The 25,277-nt window shown below is 50.1% G+C and overlaps 1 protein-coding gene across 2 annotated transcripts in view; it reads right to left on the bottom strand.

Annotated features, from left to right (window-relative positions):
* Ap2a1 (adaptor related protein complex 2 subunit alpha 1) overlaps positions 1-19,501 on the bottom strand; it is a 31,589-nt gene extending 12,088 nt beyond the window's left edge. For both annotated transcript variants that reach the window (XM_041641562.1, XM_041641652.1), the window contains exons 1-4: positions 19,303-19,501; positions 5,863-5,931; positions 5,635-5,777; positions 5,259-5,452 (exon numbers count right to left, since the gene is read on the bottom strand). In XM_041641562.1, coding sequence (XP_041497496.1) covers positions 5,259-5,452; positions 5,635-5,777; positions 5,863-5,931; positions 19,303-19,369 — 473 coding nt within the window. In that variant the 5' untranslated portion in view covers positions 19,370-19,501. The remainder of the gene's footprint in view (positions 1-5,258; positions 5,453-5,634; positions 5,778-5,862; positions 5,932-19,302) is intronic.
* Between the last annotated feature and the right edge of the window lie 5,776 nt (positions 19,502-25,277).

The following is a 25,277-nucleotide window of genomic DNA, read 5'->3' as shown; positions in this document are numbered from 1 at the left end:
TCGCTTCTTCTTTTGAGACAGTCTCTCATCATGTAGCTCTGGCTAGCCTAGAACTCTGTAGGTATATTAGAGTAGCCTCAGATTCACATAAACCTGTCTGCCCTGTGGCCTGTGAGCTGGGAAAAACAGCACATGCCACAATGCCTGCAAGACAGGGTGGAGGCAAGAAAGGCGGTGGCTCAGTGGTTAGCAAACACTGCTCAGAACCCCAGTTCGCTCCCAGCCACCTTCCTCCTGCTTGAGACTTCTACTCAAGTACACAGAGACACATGTAAGATCCAGAACAAAACAAATCTGGAGATGTGTTTGGTAGCTCACCCAAGTAATCCTAACATTTGTGAGACTGAACAGGAAGATTAGAAGTTTAAGGATAGCCGGGTGGTGGTGAATCCCAGCACTCGGGAGGCAGAGGCAGGTGGATCTCTGTGAGTTCAAGGCCAGCCTGGTCTACAAGAGCTAGTTCCAGGACAGGCTCCAAAGCTATAGAGAAACCTTGTCTCAAAAAACAAAAAACAAAAAAAAAAAAAAAGGAGAAGAAGAAGTTTAAGGACAATTTGGGCTAAACAGGTCAGCCTATGACGGCTCTATGAGACTGTGTCCCCCAAAACAAACAAAGAAACAAACAAAATTCTGTCTCAAAACAACAATCAACCCAGCAGTTTGACTCCTAGGAACCAACACAAAAGCACTTCAGACAGCACTCAGATGAGAATAGCACATCTGCCAAAAGGTAGAGTTTGTGACAACCAATAAAACATGCCTAGTCCGGCGCACGCGCGCGTAGTATAGTGTGTGTATGCGTGCGTGCGTGTGCATGTACACACCAGGGTGCATGCATGTGAGGACCAGAGGTCAACGCTGGCTAACCTGCTCCAGCTCTCAACCTTATTTCTCTGCTAGGTCTCTCACTGAGCCTGAGGCTCGCTGATAAGGCTGGGCGCGCCCTTCTGTCCTGGCACAGCACGCCACGGTTGGAGCTATAGAAGTGATGCTCAGCTATTTACGTGGGCTTGTGGATTCCGGACGTGAGGTTCATGCTCGCACCACAAGCCCTTTCTCAACTGACCCGTTTCCCCAGCTCCATGCAGAAGTGTGACACCCACTACAGATGGACAAATTCGAAAACACTTTGCCGAGAAAAAGCCACCAGACCTCTTCATACAGACCTATGGGATAGATTAGTGATCTCCAAACGGGCATGGGGTACAGTGTGGAGACCTGCTCAGACATTGCTCTCTCTGGCAGTGACTACACTGCTCTGGATTTAGGTAGTGGTGATGATTGCACACAAGATTACATTAAAAACCACTGCTCCATGTACAAGCAGCGGATTTGAGCTAGGCATGGTGGTACACGATTATAGGGGAACCTCAGGAGAAGCGGCAGGATCCCCCAAATTCAACACCAGCTAGGACCACATTCTGAGATCTGCACAAAAGTAAACCAATAACAGGCACTGAATTATGCTGGGCAGCGTAGTGCACCATCACCCCAGTGCTCTAGAGCAGTGCACATCACCCCGGTGTTCTAGAGCAGCGCACATCACCCCGGTGTTCTAGAGCAGCGCACATCACCCCGGTGTTCTAGAGCAGCGCGCATCACCCCAGTGTTCTAGAGCAGCGCACATCACCCCAGTGTTCTAGAGCAGCGCACCATCACCCCGGTGTTCTAGAGCGGCGCGCATCACCCCAGTGTTCTAGAGCAGCGCACCATCACCCCGGTGTTCTAGAGCAGCGCACATCACTCCGGTGTTCTAGAGTAGTGCGCCATCACCCCAGTGTTCTAGAGCAGCGCACATCACCCCGGTGTTCTATCACCCCAGTGTTCTAGAGCAGCGCACCATCACCCCAGTGTTCTAGAGCAGTGCACATCACCCCGGTGTTCTAGAGCAGGGCACCATCACCCCGGTGTTCTAAAGCAGCGCACCATCACCCCGGTGTTCTAGAGGCTAAGAGCGGGAAGACTAGTCTAAGGTCATACTCAGCTACACAGTGAGCTCAAGGCCAGCCTGGACTACACTGGACCATTTCAAAAAAAAAAGCAAATCAAACCAAAAGCAAAGAAGTGGTCATCCTGGGTTCCCTGTCTCAAACTTTTTTTGAGGTTAAAATTTTTTATGTTTATTTTTTATTTATTTTTATTTTTCGAGACAGGGTTTCTCTATGTAACAGTCTTGGCTGTACTGGAAATGAGTTTGTAGACCAGGCTGGCCTTTTTTGGTTTTTAAAGACAGGATTTCTTTGTATAGTCCTGGCTATCCTGGAACACACTCTGTAGACAAGGCTGGCCTCCAACTCACCTGCCTCTGCCTCCTTGGTGCTAGGATTAAAGGTGTGCGCCACCACGGACCAGTGTGGTTAAATTATTAACTAATCAATTAGGAGTCAGACAGGATCTGGCTACGCTGCTCAAGCTGGCTTTGAATCGCCCCCAACACCCTTCTGCCAAGACAGGGTTGCTTTGTAGACCAGGCTAGCCTCAAACTCAGAGATTGCCTGGCTCTGCCTCCTGAGTGCTAGAATTAAAGGTGTGCACCACCACTGCCCAGCTATGGCCTTGAATTCTTAATCATCCTGCCTCAGTTTTCCAATGCTGGACAGCAGGTCTGCACCCGGACAGGACTTTCATCCTTTTCCAATTGTATGCCAGACCAAATACTGGCCCTGCCTGGACAGACCACACTGGGACCCTCAGGACCTGCCTTCAGGCTACTTCTCTCCTTGGGCACTGCACACACACAGGATACACACATACAGGCAGAACACTCACACACAGAACGGCAGTACTAAGTCTTGGAGTGACCCTGAGATAGTGCTCAGTCTTGCCTTGCTTGCATCATTTCACAGGTGCAGCGGTCATACCTGCAATCTCAGCTTTAAGGAGGTGGGAGCTGGAGGATCAGTTCAAGACCAAGCTGGGCTACATGAAGTCCTGTTTCAAACAAACAAACAAACAAAAAACCAGGCTGGCAGCCAGCCTTGACTGCTGTATGCCAAGGATGAAGACAGGTAATTCTGCACACAGTTCCCAGGGGTGTTTATTTCTAGGTCACCCACACTTTGATGTGTGGCTTCCCACAGCTTCTACTAAGACAAGCTTTTCTCTGCTCCCAGAGGCTGCATAGCTCCCCCAGATCCCTGCCTGAGCCCAGGCTTGTCAGGGTCGGCTGCTCCTGGCTGGCCTGTGTGGACCTGTGCAGGCCTCATTAACTGACCAGTTCAAGACGCCATTAACCAATATGCTCTTGCTCCCTCATCCAAACTAAAGTCTTTTTCTTGTTTTGGGTTTTTGTTTGTGTTTTTTGAAATAAGTTTCTCTGCACTTTTATATGGCTGTACTGGAAATGCGTTCCTCCAGGAACACTGCACTCACGTGCACACACTCAGCATCTGTAGCTTTAGATAGAGCCTGTCCTGGAACTCGCTCTGTAGATCAGGCTGGCCTAGAAATCAGAGATCTGCCTGCCTCTCCTTCTGGGATTAAAGGTGTGCACCACCACCATCCAGCCCCCCCCCCCCCCTTTTAAACAGAGTCTTAGACTGGCCTTAGGCTTCTCCAGTTCTTCTGCCTCCTGCAGGGTCCACTCCACCTAGATCAGCCACACTTGTCAAGAACATCAGGGGCACTTGTCTATATTGCCAGAAACAGAGCTCTCACCTCTAGATACAGCAGCCACAGTGACTTTCTCAAAGATAACATTGCTCCCGCTGTTCACCTGCCTGACATATACCAATCACCCCCACTTCCATGGGAAGCAGAGGCAGACTCCCCAAAGTCTCTCTCATGCTCACTACATCCCATCCAGAGACTCCCTGGTGAGCACCGCCCTTTTGTGGAAGGCACCCACATCCTCCATGATCACTGGCTCCTGACCGTTGCAGTGCATGGCTCCTAGGGAGCCCACCTTGTAATGGAAGCACTTGCTGCTCCTCCGTTCCCAGGTCCTCCATCAGTGGATCGCACCCTCCTGAGACTCCACCTCCAGAGAACCCCATGCCTCTGGCCTCCAGGAACACTACACTCACGTGCACACACCCAGCCACAGACACACCTACACATGATTTAAAATAATAACACTGACTGCTCTTCAGAGGACCTGGGTTCAATTCCCAGCACCCACAAGGCAGCTCACAGCTGTCTGTAACTCCAGTTCCAGGAGATTTGACACCCCCTGACACACACATTCTCCCCCGACACATATAGGCAATACACCAATCAATAGTGATAAAATAAACATAAATAAATTACTTAAAAAACAAAGAAAAAAAAGAAAAGAAAGATCCAGGTAAAGCTACTTTTCACCCACCCTCTGGTATGCTCACTACCCCGTGTATTTTTTCTTTTACTAGGAAAAAACAAACAAGTAAAATATTGTCTTGGGCTAGAGCACTGGCTGCAGGGCAAGTAGTGGCGCACACCTTTAATCCCAGCACTCGGGAGACAGAGGCAGGTGGAGCTCTGAGTTCGAGGCCAGCCTGGTCTACGAAGAGAGTTCCAGGACAGTCAGGGCTGTCACATAGAGAAATGATCTCAAAAAATCAAAAACCAATAACCGAGAGAGAGAGAGAGAGAGAGAGAGAGAGAGAGAGAGAGACAGAATGAGAATTAGTTTTGAAACAGAATCTCATATAGCCCAGGCTGGCTTTGAACTCCCTAAGTGTCAGAAGATGACTTTGAACTTCTGCTCCTCTTGCCTCCATACCCAACTTCCAAGGGTCCCAGGGTCTGGTGTGGGCTAGGCAAGCATTCTCCCAGCAGAGCTCCAGCCCTGCCCACCGTGCATCTTCTTCAGGGGCTCTGGCACTTGGGAACACAGGTCTACTTGCATTGCTGCCTTGGAAGTCGGAGTCAGGTCACACACGGATGTGGACTGCTCAGGAAAGGAGGCCAAGAAGCTCTCTGCAGCAGTCAGGGCTCATGGCCACAGCTGGCGCAGCTAGTCTGGCTGGAACACTGAGACTGTCCACCTCTGGTGGTGGCACTACTGTCACCCATCAGTGCTGCAGGCACAGGGCAGATGCTGTCTCGTGAATGAGGTGAGGGAGTAAACCACCACTTCATGGGAGACACTAATGCTGTGTCTCAGACACACATCCACCAGGTGGGGATGGGTCCTTACACCCAGGCAGCCTGGTGATGTGAGACAGACAGAGCCACTGTGGTCGACAGCCCAGGTGGGAGAATTTAGGCAGGTGTCACAAGCAAAGCTGGCTCTCGGTTCTGTTTCTGCCCTTTTGCTGTGGTCCCCAGTGCCTCACCCAGCCACCAGGATTCGGGGAATGTCAGCGGCAAAGGCCTCGCCCATCTCACGGCTGCCCACATTGGCGATACAGTGCAAGGCCAGGCACATGAAGGTGGGGTTGCGGCTGGCCAGGTCATTCTTGATGGCGTTGTTAATGAGCCGGATCAGCTCTGAGTTCGAGTTCACCAGGACTGAGATGAACAGGTACCCCTAGGGGGTAGAGAGGGGACAGCTGAGAGCCTGTGGCTAAAAGGCACTAGACTAACTCTAACATGTAGCAGTATAGGCCCCAGGCTTCCTTCCCTCAAACCCAGGGATCCAGACCCCAGCACCCAGCCTGGTCCCCTCCCTCCGCCCCAGCACCCACCCACCCTGGTCCCCCCAGCACTCACTATCTGCTTTTCTGTGTACTTGTTGGAGCTTAGCAGGTTCACAGCCTCCATGTGTCCAAAGTCAATGTCATGGCCAAGCAGGAAGATGAAGAGCAGCTTGCACACATACTTCTTCTTGCTGTAGCCATCTAAGGCCTTGTCTCCTGAGGCAGAGGAGGGAAAAGGAGCCCTGTGAGGAAGACTCCGGAACACTGGTTCCCTCCCCCAGGGCTTTGGGTCACAGCCTGCCTTTGAACTTGGAGCGGATGTTGGCCAGTTCCTTGTTGATCCTCTTGATTTCAGCCTCTTTGCTCTTGCCTGTGGAGAGAGGACGAGGCACATGAGGCTGCAGTCGACCAGCTGCCATCACCCACACCTCACTGGGAGCTTGCTCATCAGCACCCAGTGCGAGGTTCTACGCTTTCTGCCCTCCTGGTGGCCCGTGAACTACAGGGTTTATATCCCGCACTGGAGCCCAAACGCCCATCTCTCCTGTCCTGTCCTGTGCCTGGGCGCCCCGCGATAGAGCTGTGACCAACGAATGACTGAAAAGCTACACCAGCTCCTGTCCCCTCCCTCAGCAGCAGCACCTGATGGCAGATCTCCCAACACCACTCTCTTCCTTGTGTCCCAGCTCTCTAACCCCTAGGTTCATGCTGTCCCTACACCTCTGCTATGACAGAGATTCCCTCTGGCCAGGGCTGTCTGATGTTCCATGCACCCGGTTGTGTGTGCTGTCTGTCTTCTGGCCCTAGGGTCACAGCTCCAGATGTCACTACTCTCTCAACTCCTCTAAACAGAGCCCCATTCTAAAGTGGGGACCTTCAGAGCATGTCCCTGCACTCAAACATCATCTCACCCAAACATCATCTGCAATCGCTCAGGTTTTTCTGGTGCCTTCTCTGCCTCCCTCCCACCCTCCCCATACTCTGGGCTATATACACTATATACACTATATACTCTATATACTCTGCCTCCCTCCCACCCTCCCCATACTCTGGGCTATATACACTATATACACTATATACTCTGCCTCCCTCCCACCCTCCCCATACTCTGGGCTATATACACTATATACTCTATATACTCTGCCTCCCTCCCACCCTCCCCATACTCTGGGCTATATACACTATATACACTATATACTCTATATACTCTGCCTCCCTCCCACCCTCCCCATACTCTGGGCTATATACACTATATACTCTATATACTCTGCCTCCCTCCCACCCTCCCCATACTTTGGGCTATATACACTATATACACTGCCTCTGCCTCCAGCCACCTTCAGTGTTCTATTACTGTGGTCTCAGTGCCTGCAACTTCCTTCGAGAGACAATTTCCACTCCCTTCTGTATAAGAAGTTCATTTTTAGAATTATATCTTTCATGTGTAAGAGTATTTTGCCTGTATGTCTATACCACCAGCATGTTTGGGCAAATGGAGGCCAGAAGAGGGCATCGAATCCCCTAGAACTGGAGTTATGTTGGGACTCAAACCCAGGTATTCTTGAAAAGCAACAATTGCTCTGAACCACTGGGCCATCTCTCCAGTCCTATCATTACATCCCGAGAGCCTCATTATATAGACCTAGCTGGCTTTGTACTTAGGATCTTCCTGCCTTAGCCTTCCGAGTGTTGGAACAACAAGCCTATGGCACACTCCCAGTTTTGCTGTTCTAGGACTGAAAATCCCAGGCCTGGGTTTAAGAGCACTGACTGCTCTTGCAGAAGACCCAGGTTCCATTCCCAGCACCCACATGGTAGCTCACAAATCTAATTCCAGTCCCAGGTGATCTGAGGGCCTCTTCTGACCTCCTCAGATACCAGGCACAAACATGGTACACAGAAATACATGTAGACAAAACACTTATTCACAGAAATTCAATCTTTAAAGAAAAAAATCCTTGGCTGGGCAGTGGTTGGCACACACCTTTAATCCCAGCACTCAGGAGGCAGAGGCAGGTGGATCTCTGTGAGTTGGAGGCCAGCCTTGTCTACAGAGCAAGTTCCAGGACAGCTAGGATACAAAGAGAAACCCTGTCTCAAAAAAAAAAAATAAATAAATAAAATAAAGAAAAAGAAAAAAGAAAACCCGAGACCTTTGTATTCTACCTCACACAGCAAACATCACCCGCACAGGCTCAGGTCAGCTCCCACTTCCTATCCTAAGTAGCTGCAGGGGATGCAGCCAGCGCCTGGCATGCAGCAGCGTTCTACTAACAGCCGGTCAGTTACAGGGTGCATGAGGGAAGAGGAGCATCCATCCATCTTCTTCCACACGCCCCTTCATCTCTGCTCTTAATTCCCAAGCAGTTCCCACAAGCCCCACTCCAGACAGTGCCTCCTCTAGGAAGTCACTGGGGTTAGCACCCTGATCGCAGAGTTGCAGCTTGTGTGGCAGTGGCAGACAGGTGTCCTGAGCATCCAAGCTGAGGCTGCTTCAAACGGAAACAGGCAGTTTCACACAGGGCTGGGATGATGTGGTGTGGCCATCACAGCAGTGACCTGTGACCCCAGCTCTGGGAGATGGAGGCAGCTGGATCGTGAGTATGAGGCCATCCTGGACTACACAGCTAGTGAGACACCTTTCAAAGGATAAACAAAACAAAAAACCAACCAACCCCTGAAGGGCAGTGTGGGCAAGTTTGTCTAGCGGGCGCACCCAACTCCCAGAGCTCCATCACCAGCACTGGAGAAACAGAGAAGGAATATTAAGATACTGACTCCAAGGGCAGCACTGCCGATATGCTGGGTTATAGAAACATTGCTAAAATTAACTTTGGGAGTAGGCGATGGTTCCACGGGTGAACACGAGACCCCGAGGTGAGGAGTCTAGCACCTACAGTGCTGGATATGGAAGCAAGCACACATCTGCATCTCCAATGCTGGCATGGTGGAGGCCAGATCCCAGGGATGTGCTGGCCGGACAGGCTGGCTGAACTGCCAAGCTCCAGGCTCACGGAGACCATTTCCATCACTAAGGTGGAAAGCAGCTGAGGAAAACACCTACGTGTGCACGCACACGCAGCACAAGCACGTACACAGAGGTAGGATAAAGTAAGATCTGAACGCGTCTTTCTAGTTCAGAAACACGTAGTCACACCAGCGGCAGCTGGCGCTGCCTGTGTTCAGCCCCTAAAGGCAAGGCCAACCTCTTTTCTGCTACACTAAGGGCTCAGTAAGGCACCAAGACGGCACTGTCTGCTGCACTGGTATAGACCTGTCATCCAGGTTTTGGTTAGTGTTTTAACAGGGTCTTGGGTAACCCAAGATAGGCTCAAATCAGCTCTGCATCCAAGGATCCCTCACACTTCTGATGCTCCTGCTTTCAGGCTTTCAACCATGGATGAACCCCAGACTTCTTGCATGCTAGACAAGAAGCACTCCACTGAGGCACATACCCAGCCCCTTCCCATTTTGGGGGGCAGTTAAGGCAGAAACCATGTCTTGAAAAAACACCCCCCCAAAAGGAATAAAATTAAAACTAAAAGTGAAAAGGGGCTAGAGAGATGACTCAGTGGGTAGAGCACCATGGCACTCACAGCTCACAGTGACCTAGAATCCCAGCAACAGGTGTCCATGCTCTAAAGGTGCGCGCACACACACACACACACACATATACACACACACACAAAACACCCATGCACACACAATAAAAATAAATAAAACTCTCAAAAAAAAAAAAGTGAAGCCAGGTGGTGGCGGCACACACAGAGATCCACCTGCCTCTGCCTCCTGAGTACAGGGATTAAAGGCATGCGCCACCACTGCCTGGCTTCACAGTCTCCTGATAATCTATGGGCCAGGTCCAAAAAGGATGAGCTAGCAGTCCCAAAGCAGACACTCCAGTGCTTATCACACGTCCTGGGAACTCCTGACCTGGTAGGGTAGATGGGGAATCAGCCACACCTGAGTCCAAGAGGCTACCCAGAATCCATCAGATCTGGGTTGAAGCAGCCAGAAGAGGGGACATTTGAGGAGGACCTGGAGATGAGTAAGGTTCAGTCCGGAGGTTGCAGGCAGATCACCAGCCAGACGTGGGACTGAGCCCAAGTAGGGAGCTGCCCATGAAGGTAGCTAAGAGGGTGGACAGCGCCTCCCTCAGGGCCAGAGAATGCTGGTGACTAAGGTGGCTCCAGGTGACCACCAGAGTGCAGATATTTCCATTCCTAACCATGCAGTCTCTTCCTAATGTTATTATGGAGGGGCCAAAAAGGCCAGTGTTTGGGACTGGAGAGATGGCTCAGCAGCTAAGAGTCCACACTGCTCTTCCAGAGGATCTGGGTTCAATTCCCAGCACCCACATGGCAGCCCACACTGTCTGTAACTCCAGTTCCAGGGGATCTGATATCTTCATGCCAATGCACATAAAATAAAGTTAGTAATTTTTAAAAAGACAATTCTTTCCAGATGGCACATCACTCAAGAGCTGACTGACAGCCCAACTTGACTGGGGTCTAGCACTAGGGAGGAAGATCAAACGCTGGTCAACTCGGGTTACACAGGCAACCAAAGTACCCAGCTCCACAAAGGAAGGAAAAGGATCTCTATGGCAGGAATTCACACACCCTTCAAATGTCCCCAAAAAATTCTCTTCGAGGACAGGGAGAGAGCTCAGGGGGTGAAGGGCTTGCTGCTTAAGTATGAGGGCTGGAGTTCAGGTCCCCAGAACGCAGTGACAACACACCCAGCAGACGGAGGTGAAGAGATGATAATGACACCGGCAAGCGTGGCAGTGAACAGAACCCATCTTAAACAAGGAGGAAGGTGAGGACTCACACCTAAGCTGTCCTCTGACCTCAACACAATCCAGCACGCACACGTGCCTGTACAGACACACAGACGACACACACACAATGGACTCAGATACATACCTAAGTGTATTCACATGCATTTTGTAGCCCAGGCGGGCCTCGGGGACAACACTCCTACATCAGCCTCTAAAGTGTTAGAAATATATGCTTGAGCCACAGTAGTTAACCTCTTCCAATATACTTTTTTCTCTTTCGTTTTTGTTGTTTGTACGCAAGGTTTCACTATGTAGCCCTGGCTGGCCTCCTGGGTTTAGGGTATGCCACCATACCGAGCACCAGTCTCACTTCTGTTTTGTGTATGGGTGGGAGTGGAGGCCAGAGGAAGGCATAGGATCCCCTAGAACTGGAGTGAGAACAGTGTGAACTGCCAACTTGAGTGTTGTGATTCCAATTCTACTCCTCATAAATGTTCATCTACTTCTCCCTGTAGCCTACTCAATATCTTTAAATTAATATGTGTGTGTGTGTGTGTGTGTGCTCTGCAAAGAGCTGAGCCCAGGGCTTGCCCCTAGCCCCTCTACCACTGAGCCACACCCCCAGCTCCTCACTGGACAATGCTAGGCCAGCTCCTCACTGCTTCACTCTATATCCTTAGCACCACACAATTTGGCAAGGAAGAGAGGTTTTTGTGTCTGTAACAGGTTGAAACCCCAGACCTGAACTCACCGATACAGAGAGAGTCATCTATCCAAGTGAGCGTGTGTGCTTCTTTAGTCTTTAAACTGTCCACATCTATCAGATAGTAGCTTGGCATAACTGATAACTCTGTTATAAAAAAGAACTCAGAGGGGCTGGAGAGATGGTTCAATGGTCAAGAACACTGCTGCTCTTTCTGAGGATCCAGGTTCAGGCCCCAGAATCCACAGGGTGGCTCACAATCATCTGTAACTCCAGTTCCAGGCATCAGACATGCACATTGTGTTCATATTTACATGAAGGAAAACCATTTATAAACATAAAGATAAATCACCTACTGGGACTGATGGCACACTCCTTTAATCTCAGAGGCAGAGGTAGGCGGATCTCTTTGAGTTTGAGACCAGCCTGGTCTACTCAGTAAGGTCCAGGACAGTCAGGGCTACATAGATAAACCCTGCCTCAAACAAAGATAAATACATTTTTAATTTGAAATAATAGAAGGAGGAGCTGGAGAGGGTCAGCAGTTAAAAGCACTGACTGCTCTTCCAGAGGATCTGGGTTCAATTTCCAGCACCAACATGGTGGCTCATAACCATCTGTAACTATTCCGAAGCCCAAAGGCACATAAGTGCTGCATATACACACAAGCAGGCAAAACATCCAGACATGGCTGGGCAGTGGTGAGCACGCCTTTAATCCCAGCACTCAGGAGGCAGAGGCAGGTGATCTCTGTGAGTTCGAGGCCAGCCTGGTCTACAGAGCAAGTTCCAGGTCACACTCCCAAGCTACACAGAGAAACCATGTCTCAAAATATAAAAACAAAAAAATCTCACTCACACACACACACACACACACACATTTTAATTTAAAAACTTTAATTTATAAAGTCTGCAAATGAGAAAACAAAAGCCAGGCATGGATGGAGTTACTTGGGAGACTTGAGTGCAGGAAATCACAAGTTCAAGGCCAACATGGGCCAGAGTGGGTTCAAGGCTAGCCTGTGCTACTTAGTGAGGCTCTATCTCAAGATGAAAAGTGAAAGAGCTGAAGCTGGCGATGAAAGCTGCAGCCTATAAACCAGCACTCTGGAGGCCAAGGCAGGACAGATACATTCTAGGCTAACTATAACTAGGACTACAGAATGAAACTATTTCAAAAAATTAAAAACAAAGTTAGGAGTGTAGCTCAACAGGTAGAATGGTTGCCTAGCACACAGACTCCGGGTTCGATCCCAGCACTGCACAGACTTGGTGCAGCACACCTGGAATCCCTAACACTGCAAGTGGAGACAGGAGGATCAGGAGTTTAAGGTCATCATGGCTAAGTCTGGGCGGCATGAGACCCTGTCAGAGTAGGAGTGAGAGAGAGAGAGAGAGCACAACTGAGTGCAATTGGGCAAGGCTTGGTAGAGATCCCCTGCATGAGGTCCTGGTTTCCATTCCCAGTACTAAGGGAGAAGAAAGGCAAAGGCAGACCTACAAAGAGTTCGGGGGCTGGGGACAGTGCTCTGGGACTGTGCCAGAGGCCACTAGACAGACTGCACACTGGTAAGCTTGACTGTGCAGCACTCAGGACAGACCTACCCATCACAGGCAGCATGCAAGGGTGTCATAAAGAGTCTTCCTCCTCCCTCCCCGCTTCCCGACGGTGCATGGGAGGGTGCCAGCTATGTGGTCTTGGCTCTGCTGGGACAACTCTGTAAAGGAGGCTAGCTTCAAACTCAGAAAGATCTGCCTGCCCCTCCCTCCCAGGTGCCACTGCTGGTATAAGGAATTTCTCCTGTCCTGCTCTGGTGGAGTTCTGGTTTGGAGGAGAGGTACACAGGGACAGTGGTGAGTGCTTTGACAGAGGCAAGCCTTGTGGAGGCTGGAACTGCAACAGGGGACAACGGCTTCCTAGTTAGGATCAGAGATGAGGCAATAGAAGAAGCAGGCAGAAAGGCTTGGTGGGGACCAGGCAGGCAGCTGGGAGGGTGGGAAGCAAGAGAATGGGGACCGAGTTCAAGCCATTCAAGGGTTCGAATATGAAGAGAAAAGGGTCAGGAGAGGCAGGGCCATCTCCCAGGAGGGGCTTGCCTGAGGTTTTTGTCCTTCCTGATGGAGGTCTACTTGTGGTCCAGCTTAGACGTATGGGGTGATGCCTTCCCTAAGTGGCTAAACAGGCAGCAGCATCGGAGTGCGTCTGTAATTACCCTCAAAGGGATCTGGGCCAGCCTGGCCCTGCCCTGGAGGACCCTGGGCACCTTCATGGAGAAAATGCGAAAGCCTGGGCCCTGCCCAAAGCCATTCAATGCTCCCAGATTCTGGATTGCCATAAAAAATCTCATTGTTTTGACTCCTCCATGGCCAAAATATGGCCATGTGCCATGTGGCTGTGAGGCACTAGAAACAGCTATCTGTGTGTACACACACTCACAGTAGGTGTACCCATGGATTACTCCGTGGACTCAGTTCTCTCCTCTCCATCACCTTTATGAGAACCCAGGACAGAACTCTGGTCTCCACGTTTGCACAGCAAGAGCCTCTACTGCTGAGCCTCCTCACCAGCGCCACTTTATTCTGTCTGTGGGAGACAGGAACTCGTGAAGCCCAGGTTTTCACTGGACTTGATTTTAGCTGTGGCTGACCTGGGACATCTGATGACCCCTGCCTTTACTTCTCAGTTCCCAATAGTCCCTCTTGATCCCCAGTATGGAGGGGAGAAAGAAGGACTGGCTTGTTTGTTTACCCAGACACTTCCAGCTTCACCATATGCCTGCTAAGGCCTCCCAAGGGCCAGAACCTGCAGAAGGCAGAGCTTAGGATGAGCAGGGTGAAGCCCAGGCCTGGATCCCAGGACCGAGGCAAAGGTCACTACCACAATGACTCTGATGTGGGGCAGGGCAGAGGGAGTCAGCACTCCAGCTCCAAGGCCTTCTTCAGGAACCTGCTCCAAAAGAACAAGGATTTGATAGGAGACAGCCCCAGCCCTGCAGCGGTTCCCCTCTGATAAGGTTTCCCTGCTCTGGAGGGCAGGACCATCTGTTTTCCCTGGAATCTGCACTTCCTGTTCACAGCATTTGCTGAGCTCCCTGGTGTCCTGGACAGAGGGCTCCCTCCCTCCCAAACCTGAACCCAACCTTTAATGTTATTATTATTATTTGCTTTTTCAAGACAGGGTTTCTCTGTAGGTTTTGAAGCCTGTCTCTGTAGAACAGGCTGGCCTCGAACTCACATAGATCTGATCTGCCTATCTCTGCCTCCCAAGTGCTAGAATTAAAGGCCTGAGCCACCACCACCCGGCTCCATCCTTATTTTAAGCTAAGATACATGTGCACCTGTTATCATCCCAGTGGGGGAGAGGGTTCTGGGGGTTGTGCAGTGAGATGTAGAGAGGTATGAATCAAGACACGGTGGTGCAACCCTGAGGTCAGCCTGCTCTCCAGGACAGCCAAGACTATACAGAGAAGCCCTGTTTTAAAAAACACCAAAAAATAAAAATAAATAAGTAAGAAACAAACAAAAAGCTTCACATCGTGAACTCACCCTATTAATTTCTTTGCTCATAGAATTGTGCAACCCTCGCCAGTGTCTAATCCCAAAATAATCTTTCACACAAAAAAAGACAGTATGCTCGAGCAATTGCTCTCCATCCATCCTGACCCCACAGCCCCAATCTTCTCGGCTTCCTGTGTGGTCCAGCCTCTTCTAACATTCCACCCACACAGAACCCTAGGTCTGGCTGTTCTACTTGGTAAAGTATCATCGATGTCCACCCTTTTGAATTTATTATGTGTATGATGCGTGTGTGGGCACACTGTGGAGGTCGGAGGACAATTTGTGCCAGTCAGTTCTCTCCCCCTACAAAGTGGTTTCCCAGGTCCTCAGACATGGCGATAGGCACCTTTACCCACTGAGCCAGCTTGCCCACCCTGTTATGGTTTTGTTTGTTTGTTTGTTTTATTTTTTGAGACAGGGTTTCTCTGTAGCTTTGGAGCCTGTCCTGGAACTCACTCTGTAAACCAGGCTGGCCTCGAACTCACAGAGATCCACCTGTCTCTGGGATTAGAAGTGTGTGCCACCACCGCCCAGCTGTTTGTTTTTTTTTTAAATATTTATTTATTTATGTATTTATTTATTATGCATACAATATTCTGTCTGTATGTCTGCAGGCCAGAAGATGGCACCAGACATCATTACAGATGGTTGTGAGCCACCATGTGGTTGCCGAGAATTGAACTCAGGACCTTTGGAAGAGCAGGCAATGCTCTTAACCACTGAGCCATCTCTCCAGCCCCCCCCCCCCCCCCCCCCCCGCTGTTTGTTTTAAGGCAAGTTCTTGCTGTGTAGTTTAGGCTGTGTCCTGCCTCAGTGATGACAAGTGTGAGCCATCATGGCTCTGGAGATGGAACTCGGGAGTCACATATGCTAGGAAAGTACTCTCTACCTCTCAACTATGCACCTAAACCTTCTATTTACTTGTTTCTTTGATTGATGGTTTACTGATGGGGTTTCTCTGTGTAGCCCTGGCTGTCCTGGAACTCATTATCTGGAGTTGTCTCAAACTCACAGAGATCCGCCTGCCTCTGCCTCCTGAGTTCTGGGACTAAAGGCATGTGTCACCACTCCTGGTTGTACATGTTTGAGTGTTTTGCCTGCATGTATGTCTGTGTACCATATGCGTGTAGTGCCTACAAAGGCCAGAAGGAGTCAGAGGCCCTGGAATGAGAGTTACAGATGTTTGTGAGCTGCCATGTGGTGCTAGTAATCAAAGCCAGGCTCTCTGGAAGAGCAGCCATTGCTCTTACCTGCTAAGCAATCTCTCAAGACGCCCCACCCACTGCAGACAAGGTTTCTCTGTATAGTCCTTGAACTTGCTCTGTAGACCACACTGGTTTTGAACTCAGAGATCCACTTGTCTCTGACTCCAATGCTGGAACTACAGTTGTGAGCCACCACCTGCCTCAGACCCTATCTTTTATTTTAAGACAGGATGTCTTCACGTTGCTCAAGCTGGTTTTGGACTCACTCTATAACACAAGGTGACTTTTTACATTATGATTACATTCATTTGTATGTGCATATGTATAAGTATGCATGTGGCATCAGAGGACAATTTGTAGTTCTCCCCTTCCACTATGTGACTCCAAGAATTGAACCCATGTCAGGCTTGGCAGCAAGTGCCTCTACCTCCTGAGACATATAGTCAGGCCAAGGCTGACCGTAAATTTGAAATCCTCCTGCCTCAGCCTCTGGAATAGCTGGTATGACAGATGTGAGCTCCAGCCCAGCTGTTTGCATTTCTTGTCTGACGTGGCTCAGACCACACAGACACATTCATCCGTGAGGACAGCTGTGATCTGCTCGAAGGCCCTTCTCTCTTTGGGGTCACAGCTGCACAGGCGCACACACTCATTTGTCTTATTTGTCACTGCGCCCCAGAGCTGTCTGTCACAGGGCTTGAAACACACCAGCCACTCAGCACATGGCTGACCTAAACCTGACCAATCCTTTTGTTGGTGGTCTTATGTGAGTGCCTGGACATATGGATGCATGTGTCCTTGCAGAAAGACCAGAAAGCGCGAAATTCCCTGGAACTGGATATAGGCAGTTGTAACCCACCTCATGTGGGTACTAGGAACCAAACCCACCAGTTCTCTACAAGTGTTAACTGCTGAACCATCTCTCCAGCCCCCTGGGGCTGCTTTGTTTTGTTTTTCTTTTTGTTTTTTGAGCCACATCTTGCTGTGATCCTTGTTCTCACCGTCCCGGTGTTGCAGTCTCGCAGATGCTAGGTTGGCATGTGTACCACGCCAGTGCTTTGCTCTGCCCACATCTCAGCAGTCCCTTTCTCACTCCTTTGGCCACTTCTTGAGCCCAGAGGCCTGTGACACCTTTGATTTGGTTCCTGGCTGCGACCCTAACTTCTCAAGTCTACTCTCACAGCAGCCAGAACAGTAATTCAACAGTTTTGATTTTCATCGTGAGACATGGTCATGCCTGAGCCAGCCTCCTCCTGAACTCAGCACCCTCATGCCAGAACATTCCCACCATGCACACCATGCCTGTTCTAGAGGAATTAAGTGAGCCACTGCCCTTCTCCGCTCAAAAGCATCATAAAGCTCTCAGGCCAGCCACAGAAGTGCCACAGTGCTCAGCGTCCCTCAGTCTCCCTGTCTCCTCAGTGCTTGCTCATGTACTGTGCACCTGGTCTAAGCATGCTGCAACCTCAAGACCTTTGACCACATTATCTCCCTGCATGGACCCTATTTCTCTAGAACACAGCACTTACTCCTTGCTCCTCATTGTTTCAGTCCATTCAAACGCAAGCCACCATTTGCACCTTTTCCGTCCCAACACTCCTTCTCCACAGCACCAGTCATGGGCAGACAACACTGTGTCCCTTCTGTGTACTTTCTATCCCTTCTGAATGTGGATTTTTGGGTTGTTTTCTCTTGTGGTGCTAGGGATGGAACCCAGGAGCTTGTTCCCGCTAGGCCGGTGCTGGACTATCAAGCTATGCCCTCAGCTCTTCACTGGGGGCTGCTGGGCAGGTGCTCTACTGCTGAGCCACAGTCCAAGACTGGAGTTCTACATAGCTGTAACCCCAGCACTTCAAATAGGGACATATACACAGGAGCAATCAAAGGCATTTGTCAAATAAAGGAACAAACAAATCTCTGCAGGCCACATTCCTAACAAGGAATGGAGCTCAGACACACAAACTAAGTCCCAAAGGGTGCAGAGGGCTATGCTCCCAATAGTTATCAGAGATAATGCACACCCATTTACATATAATTTATTGTTACTTCATATTATGTTCTGCCTGCATGTATGTCTGTGTGAGGCTGTCAGAGGCTCTGGAGTTAGGCATGATCTGCCATGTGGGTGCTGTCATGTGCAGACTGGTCCTCTGCAAGAGCAGTGCTCTTAACTGCTGTGCCTTCTCTCCAGCCCCAAGTACACCCATTTTTAGCAGGTACCCATGCCAAAATCTATAATCCTTCCTGACTCTACCTCTTTTCCCTGGGTCCAAAGCATCTCTCATCTAAGGGAATCCACAGCTTCCCACTTGCTGGCAGCTCCTGTGCTCACGATCCTCCCCTGAGCAGCGTGAAGGAGCAGTTCTTTAGATGCTACTAATGCTGACAGCAACTACCAGGGCCTCGCCTAGGACCTCATCGTGTGGGCCTCGCGCTCCAGCAGCCCAGACACCCCTTATGAAGAAGCCATTAGCAGCCTCTCCTGACAGATGAAGAAACTGACAAGTGAAGTCCCTTATTCAAGGTCACATAGTGATGGGGGTGAGCTTCAAACGCAAAGCCAGGTCTGGCCTACCACATCTGTGGATGGGGTGTCTGAAGGCTCCTGGCAGCTCCAGACACCAACATCTGCTCCCAGCAGCCAGCTCAGCCCATCATTACAACACTTCCTAGAAGGGATCATGGCCCCCATATTGCTGTGATAAACCAAAGCAAGCTCGAATCCAGGCCTGCCCTGTTCCTAACCCCTTTCCTTCGCAGGGCACGTACTTCCCCCACCCCCAGAGCTTCCAGATGCCTTGCCCTCCTCCTAGGGGTCTGCCTCTATCATGAACACCATTCCTTCCCAGGCCCTGCTGATGTCTTGGGTTTCCCCAAGTCTACAACTATACTCCCTCTTTCCCGTATGTAGGCTCTCAAATGCCTTCCATGTCTCGTAAGCAATCTTCCCATTAGAGTTTTTTCATACCTCACCCTCTGCTGTCCCCCATTTCCACCTCTGGTCCTCTGCCCCCTCCCCCACCATCTCTGTGCTGTCCCTCTGTGTTTCCCACCTTATCATCTACAGGCCCTATGGTGTCACCCCCCACTTATCATATCTGGTTCCTCTGCATCCCCCCACTTCCATCACTGGTCCTTCTGTCCCCTCACCTTCCTCTCTGTCCCGTTGCCCCCCCCCCCCCCCCGCAGTTCTATTTCTGACTCCTCTGGTATCTCCCACTGTATTATCTCTGGTCCCGAGGCTGTTCCCCAACTTCTAGCCCCTGGCCGTGGGTGGTCGCCAGCCTCCCCCTTCTTTAGCGTCCCTGATTTTCTCCACACAGGCTCGGGATAGCACTGAATGACCTACCTAGCCCGCTGCTCTTTCCCCTCCACCTCCGCCCGCCACGTCCGCCAGCGCCGCCCCGGTTCTTCCCGCTAGGACACCCCTGCGCTTCCCCGCTCCCTCCGCCCGGTACCCGCGTGACCCCCCAGGCCCCGGTCGTGAGCTCACAGTTCCGGATGTCGGAGATGAACACGGCGAGCCCGCGCATGCCATCGCCCTTGGATACAGCCGGCATGATGGCGGAGAACTCGGCTCTAGGCCTGGCCGAACGGGCACGGGGCTGGCGGGCGGCACCGGGCGGAAAGGACCCCAGGCGGCGCCGAGGAGCCGGCCGGGGGAGGGCGGGCTGGCGGCGGGCTGGCTGCAGGCCGACGCCCCGCCTCGGACCCGCCCCTGCGGGCTGTCATCCGGGAACTGCCGCCGCTTGCTGGCTGAACGCCCTGCCGCTCACAATAGAACGCCCTCCCTCCTCCCGTTCTTATTGGAGAACTAGTAAAGACACATGGTGCTGATTGGTGCAGGACCGGGCTATTTCCGTTCGGAGCAGGGCGGCAGGGGGCGTTGCCCTAGAGACTCTGAACCCGCCCCCTGCATGGCAGAGACTAACGCTAATTGGATGGACAGTCTTCTCCCCGACAGCAGGGCGGGGCGTAAGAAGAGGCTGGGGAACGCGCCGGAGGAGGCGGAACTTCGAGCAAAGAAGACCAATGGGTGAGGAGATTGAGCTCCGCAAGGCTATGCGGATTCGCCGGACGATTTATACTTCCGCCCTCGAAGGGGCAGCTGTGAGGGGATGGGCAGAGGGCGACGGCCTATAGAGAAGGAAGGAGAAAGAGGAGCTGTCAGGCAGCCGAGCTGCGATAGGTGGAGCGCTGCCTGCAATTCCCTGCTGCAGAGAGGGGCTGGGCGAAGCGATGGACTATGAGGTGTCCACTACGCAGGCGCCCCCTTCTTCCCGGCCCCTCTCCGCCTCTGCATCCCGGACTGCTTCAGTCGCTGTCTGGGCGCCTAGCTCTTCCCTCTTCCTTCCCTAAAAACACCCCCTGGAGCCCAGCGGTCACCACCTTTAATTCCAGCACTCGGGAGGCAGAGGCGGGTGGATCTCTGTGAGTTCGTTCAAGGCCAGCCAGAGCTACACAGAGAAACCCTATCTCGAAAAACCAGAAAAAATAAATAAATCACCTGGAAAATTACTTGTCTGGAAACCTAACATCCATGAGAGAAGGGACTGCCCCTAAAGATTCGTCCCATTAAACACTGAGGTCCAGAGAGGTTGAAGGGCTTGCCCAAGCAAGACTACACAGCTCAGAGGAAGAAAACTGTGGAATTACTATTTTAGTTTTTAAACATTTTTAAATATAGGTTGATTTTTTTGTTTATTTGTTTGTTTTTCGAGACAGGGTTTCTCTGTGGCTTTGGAGCCTGTCCTGGAACTAGCTCTGTAGACCTGATCTTTTTTTTTCCCTCCCTGAACCACAGTGCCTAAGACAGCCTGCATTAAGTGGTCATAAAGTAAAAATTGCTTCCTCCATCAGTTCTGGAAGTCACCCAGGCAAAAACCAGTTACCACCACAGCTGAGGACTGATTGCAAGAAAGAAAAGCCGCCCAATCGCTATTGAGAATTTTGTGGCGAAGGGAATTCGAAGGGTCCATTTCTGTTCTCGTCACGAACAAAACGCCACCCCAGACAGGCTTTTCTAATCTCCAACAAGCCCAGAATGGGTCTAGGAGATAAGTCCTGTGACCTCGGAAGGGGCAACACCCAGTCCTGGGCAACAGGCAATTCTCTGAGTTCAAGGCTAGCTTGAACAGCGTGGAGAGTTCCAGGACTGTCAAGATTACAAAGAGAGTCCCTGTCTCAAAAACTAAGAGAGAGAGAGAGAGAGAAGAAAGAAAGAAAGAAAGAAAGAAAAAGAATGTAGCCTTGAATCTCCCAGAGAGGGACTGGGGGTGTGGCTCAGGGGTAGAGCTTCTGCCTGGAAATCCCAAGTGGTTGGGGTGTGGTCGGAGATAAAGCCCCTGCCTTGCAGTGGTGGTGGTGGTGCCTGCCTTTAATCCCAGCACTCAGGAGGAGAGGCAGGCAGATATCTGTGAGTTCGAGGCCAGCCTGGTCCACAAGAGCTAGTTCCAGGACAGGCACCAAAGCTACAGAGAAACCTTGTACCAAAAAACAAAACCAAAACAAAACAAAAAAACTAAAAAACAAACAAACAAAAATCCCTGCCTAGAATCCCCCAGTGGGGGGCTGGAGGTGTGTTTCAGTGGTAGAGCACTTGCCTAATACACCAAATGCTGGGTTCAATCCCCAGTATTGCCAAAAAAAGAACAATTCAGAATGTCTGTTTTCTGGAGAGCTTCTAAATACTAAAGGCACGTAAGGACACAGATGAGCAGGGGAAACTGAACTAATCCTCCATGGAAGTGTGTGAAGAAGGAACATAAAGTGTCCCAAGAATATCCGAAACCTGTCCCTAGTTAGCTAGTAGAATATCGCTTCTGATTCTCTGCTCAGGCAGCCTGGTAGAGGCAAGTGGAGTGACTGAGTTCTGGGTATAAAGAAAGGCCTTCCTGATTCCAGGGTCCCTCCAGGGTAGACGGGAGCACACAGCCGCAGAGACAGAACCACTATGTACACCAGGCGGGCGTGGAATCACAGAGATCCACCCACCTCTGCCTCCCGAGTGCGACCACTCCCAGCTCACAGGCTCGCCTTCTGAGGCCCAGCAGGCGTCAGGGTAAGGAGCCTGGTAGGCTTTCTACCAAACCCAGCAGCGCCATCTATCGGAAGCACAGCTTAGAGTCAGCGTTGAGAAAGAGGCCCATTCTTCAACAGAAGAAATGAATGATGCCCGATCTCTGGAATGTTGAAGTGATGTCGTCAAAAAACCCTTGTGGTTAGGAGCCATCCCCCACCAATATCCTGGGCTTTCTCTCTCAGTGAACAGAACACATCCCTATGAAATAGGTCCCATGTGCTTTGCGTTCTCCACCAGCAGAATCTATTCTTACAATTACCCTTATCAGCTCAGACCCTAGCCAGGAGAACCCTTTATTGGGGGAAAAGTCGAGACAGGGTTTCCTCTGTACAACCCCGGCTGTCCTAGAACTCACTCTGTATCCCTTGCTGTCCGGAACTCACTCTGTAGACCAGGCTGTCCGGAACTCACTCTGTAGACCAGGCTGGCCTTGAACTCAGAGGTCCTCCTCCTCTGCCTCCTTAGTGCTGGGATTAAAAGGGTGCACCACCACCCCCCTGCTTAAAGTTCATTCTTCTTTTTTTCTTTCTCCTTTTTTCTTTCTTTTTTTGGTTTTATTTTGTTTTTGTTTTTCAAGGCAGGGTTTCTCTGTGTGTAGTCCTGGCTGTACTGGAACTCGATTTGTAGACCAGGCTGCCCTCAAACTCAGAGATCCATTGCCTCTGCCTCCAGAGTACTGGGATTAAAGGTGTGTGCCACCCTATCCAGGCAGAATTCATTCTTATTGTAAAGATAACAGGTTTTTGCTACTTTGAAAGGGAATTTCGGTGTAGCTAAATCATGAAATCAGTCCCTGGATGGCCTGGGTCAGCACCTGAAAATATGGTACTGTCTTGAGTTTTTGTTAATGCAAATTTCTGTCCCACCCAATCCCATAGTCATTCAGTCATCCCCCCCCTCAAAGAACCCACAGAGGCTTATATTAATTATAAACTGTTCGGTCTACTAGCTCAGGCTTATTATTAACTAGATCTTACAACTTAAACCCATAATTCTTGTCTATGTTTAGCCACGTGGTTGGTACCTTTTACCAGTAAGCCATTCTCATCTTGGTTCCTCTGCATCTGGTTGGTGACTGTGTGCCTGCTTTTTCTCTTCCCAGAATTCTCCTACTCTGGTTGCCCCACCTATACTTTCTGCCTGGCTACTGGCCAATCAACGTTTTATTAAACCAATACGAGTGACAACTCTTTACAGTGTACAAAAACATTTCCCACAGCAAATTCTATTCTTCACCCCTCACAGATCATCTCTCTCCTGGCCATGAAGGCTGGGGTGGATGGTCCCCGACAGTCATCCTCAGAATTGGCCTATGTACCTGTTGCAAGGATTCATTGTCACCCATGAGTGGCAGTAGGGATGTCCACTGGAAGTAGAATGGGAGGGACTCATGTAATTTCTATGTATACCTGCCAAATTTTCAACAAAATAACAAGAAACAGGTGGAATATCCTTTGATAATATGGGTGTCCCTATGAACAATGAGGTCCTGTCCCAGCCACTGGAAATCCTTTGGGAAGGCATTAGGATACTGTACCATCCCAGAGCAATCACTCTACATACTGGTTGACCCCTCCAGATGGTGGAGTTGCAGGAAACAGCCAGAGAGGCTCTCGGGCCTGGGAATGACCTAAACTCAAAATTCCAAGTACAGTTAGTTGTGGTAGGACCGTCCCATCTTCTCAGCTGCTCAGAAAACTGGCAAAAAGATTGCAAATGAGTTTGATTCCATCTTCAACTGTGTAATAAGACCTTGTCTCAGAACAAACTGGCCAGCAAGGTGGCTTAGCAGGTAGTCAGGTGCTTGTTGACAAGTGCAATCACCTGTGTTTGACCCCTGGAACCTACATAGTACAAGAAGGAAAATGAGTTCCCACTAGCTGTCCTCTGGCCCCCACACCATGGACGAATGTGCACACATATTAGATATATTTTAAGGGATTTACCTTTATTTTTATTTTATATGTGTGTCAGTGTTTTGACTACATGTATGTCTGTGTATGGGTGTTGGATCCCCTGGAATTGGAGTTACAGTGGTGACATGTAGGTTCTGGGAATTGAACCCAGGTGGTCTGGAAGAGCACCCAGTGCTCTCAACTGCTAAGCCATCTTTTCAGCCCCATAAATAAAAAATTTAAAACACAGAAAAGACTAGGCATGATGGCACACACCTTTAAACTCAGCGCTTTGGAGGCAAAGACAGGCATATCTTTGTAAATTTGAAGCCAGCCAGGATTATATAATGGGAGCCTGTCTTTAAAAAATCAAGCAAATGGGCTGGAGAGATGGCTCAGTGGTTAAGAGCACTGACTGCTCATCCAGGGGGCAAAACTGTCTATAATTCCAGTCCTAGGGGCTGACACCCTTACACAGACATGCATGCAGGCAAAGCACCAATACACATAAACAAAACAAAACAAGGGGTTTGGAGAGTGAGCAGTGAAAAGCACTGGCTGCTCTTCCAGACGACTGGGGCTCAGTTCCCAGCACCAACATGGCAGCTCGCAGCTGTCTGTGTAACTCCAGTTCCAGGGGATCTGATCCTCACACAGAAACACATGCACATGAGACACCAGTGCACACAAAATTTTTTTTAAAATATTTATTTATTTAGTATACAATGTTCTGTCTGTATGCCTACAGGCCAGAAGAGGGCGCCAGACCTCATTACAGATGGTTGTGAGCCACCATGTGGTTGCTGGGAATTGAACTCAGGACCTTTGGAAGGGCAGGCAATGCTCTTAACCACTGAGCCATCTCTCCAGCCCGCACACAAAATTTTTTAAAAAAATCAAGCATACAGACGTCATTAGGAGCACTGGCTACTTTTCCAGATGACCCGGGTTCGAGTCCCAGAACCCACGTAACAGCTAACAACTGTCTGCAACTCCAGTCCCAGTGTATCTGACACCGTCTGGCCTCCCTAGGCACTAGGCACACATGCTATGCACAGACATACATTCAGGAAAAACACCCATCACATAAGTGAGTTAATTAAAAAACTAGATGTAGGGGCTGGAGAGATGGTTCAGTGGTTAAAAGCACTGACTGCTCTTCCAGAGGACCTGAGTTCAATTCCCAGCACCCACATGGTGGCTCACAACCATCTATAACAAGATCTGATGCCTTCTTCTGGCCTGCAGGCATATGTGCAGACAGAATACTGTGTACAAAATTAAATAAATCTTTAAAAAACAAAACAAAAACCTAGAGCATTCTCACAAGGACCTCCTCGCACTTTATTTCACTCTGAGTACTCCAATAGTATCATCCCCAAATCTCCGTACTGGTTGGCTTCAAACTATGTAGCTGAGGATGATCCTAAACTCATGATCTTGCTGCCTCCAGCTCTCCAGTGCTGGGGTGGAACCCAGCTCTTCATGAGA

Source organism: Microtus oregoni, unplaced genomic scaffold (genome assembly GCF_018167655.1).
Source record: "Microtus oregoni isolate MIOR12 unplaced genomic scaffold, Mior012 000000F_ref0000247, whole genome shotgun sequence".
Lineage (NCBI taxonomy): Eukaryota > Metazoa > Chordata > Mammalia > Rodentia > Cricetidae > Microtus > Microtus oregoni.
The sequence above is the reverse complement of the archived record's forward strand: the minus strand, read 5'-3'. Positions and strand labels throughout refer to the sequence as shown.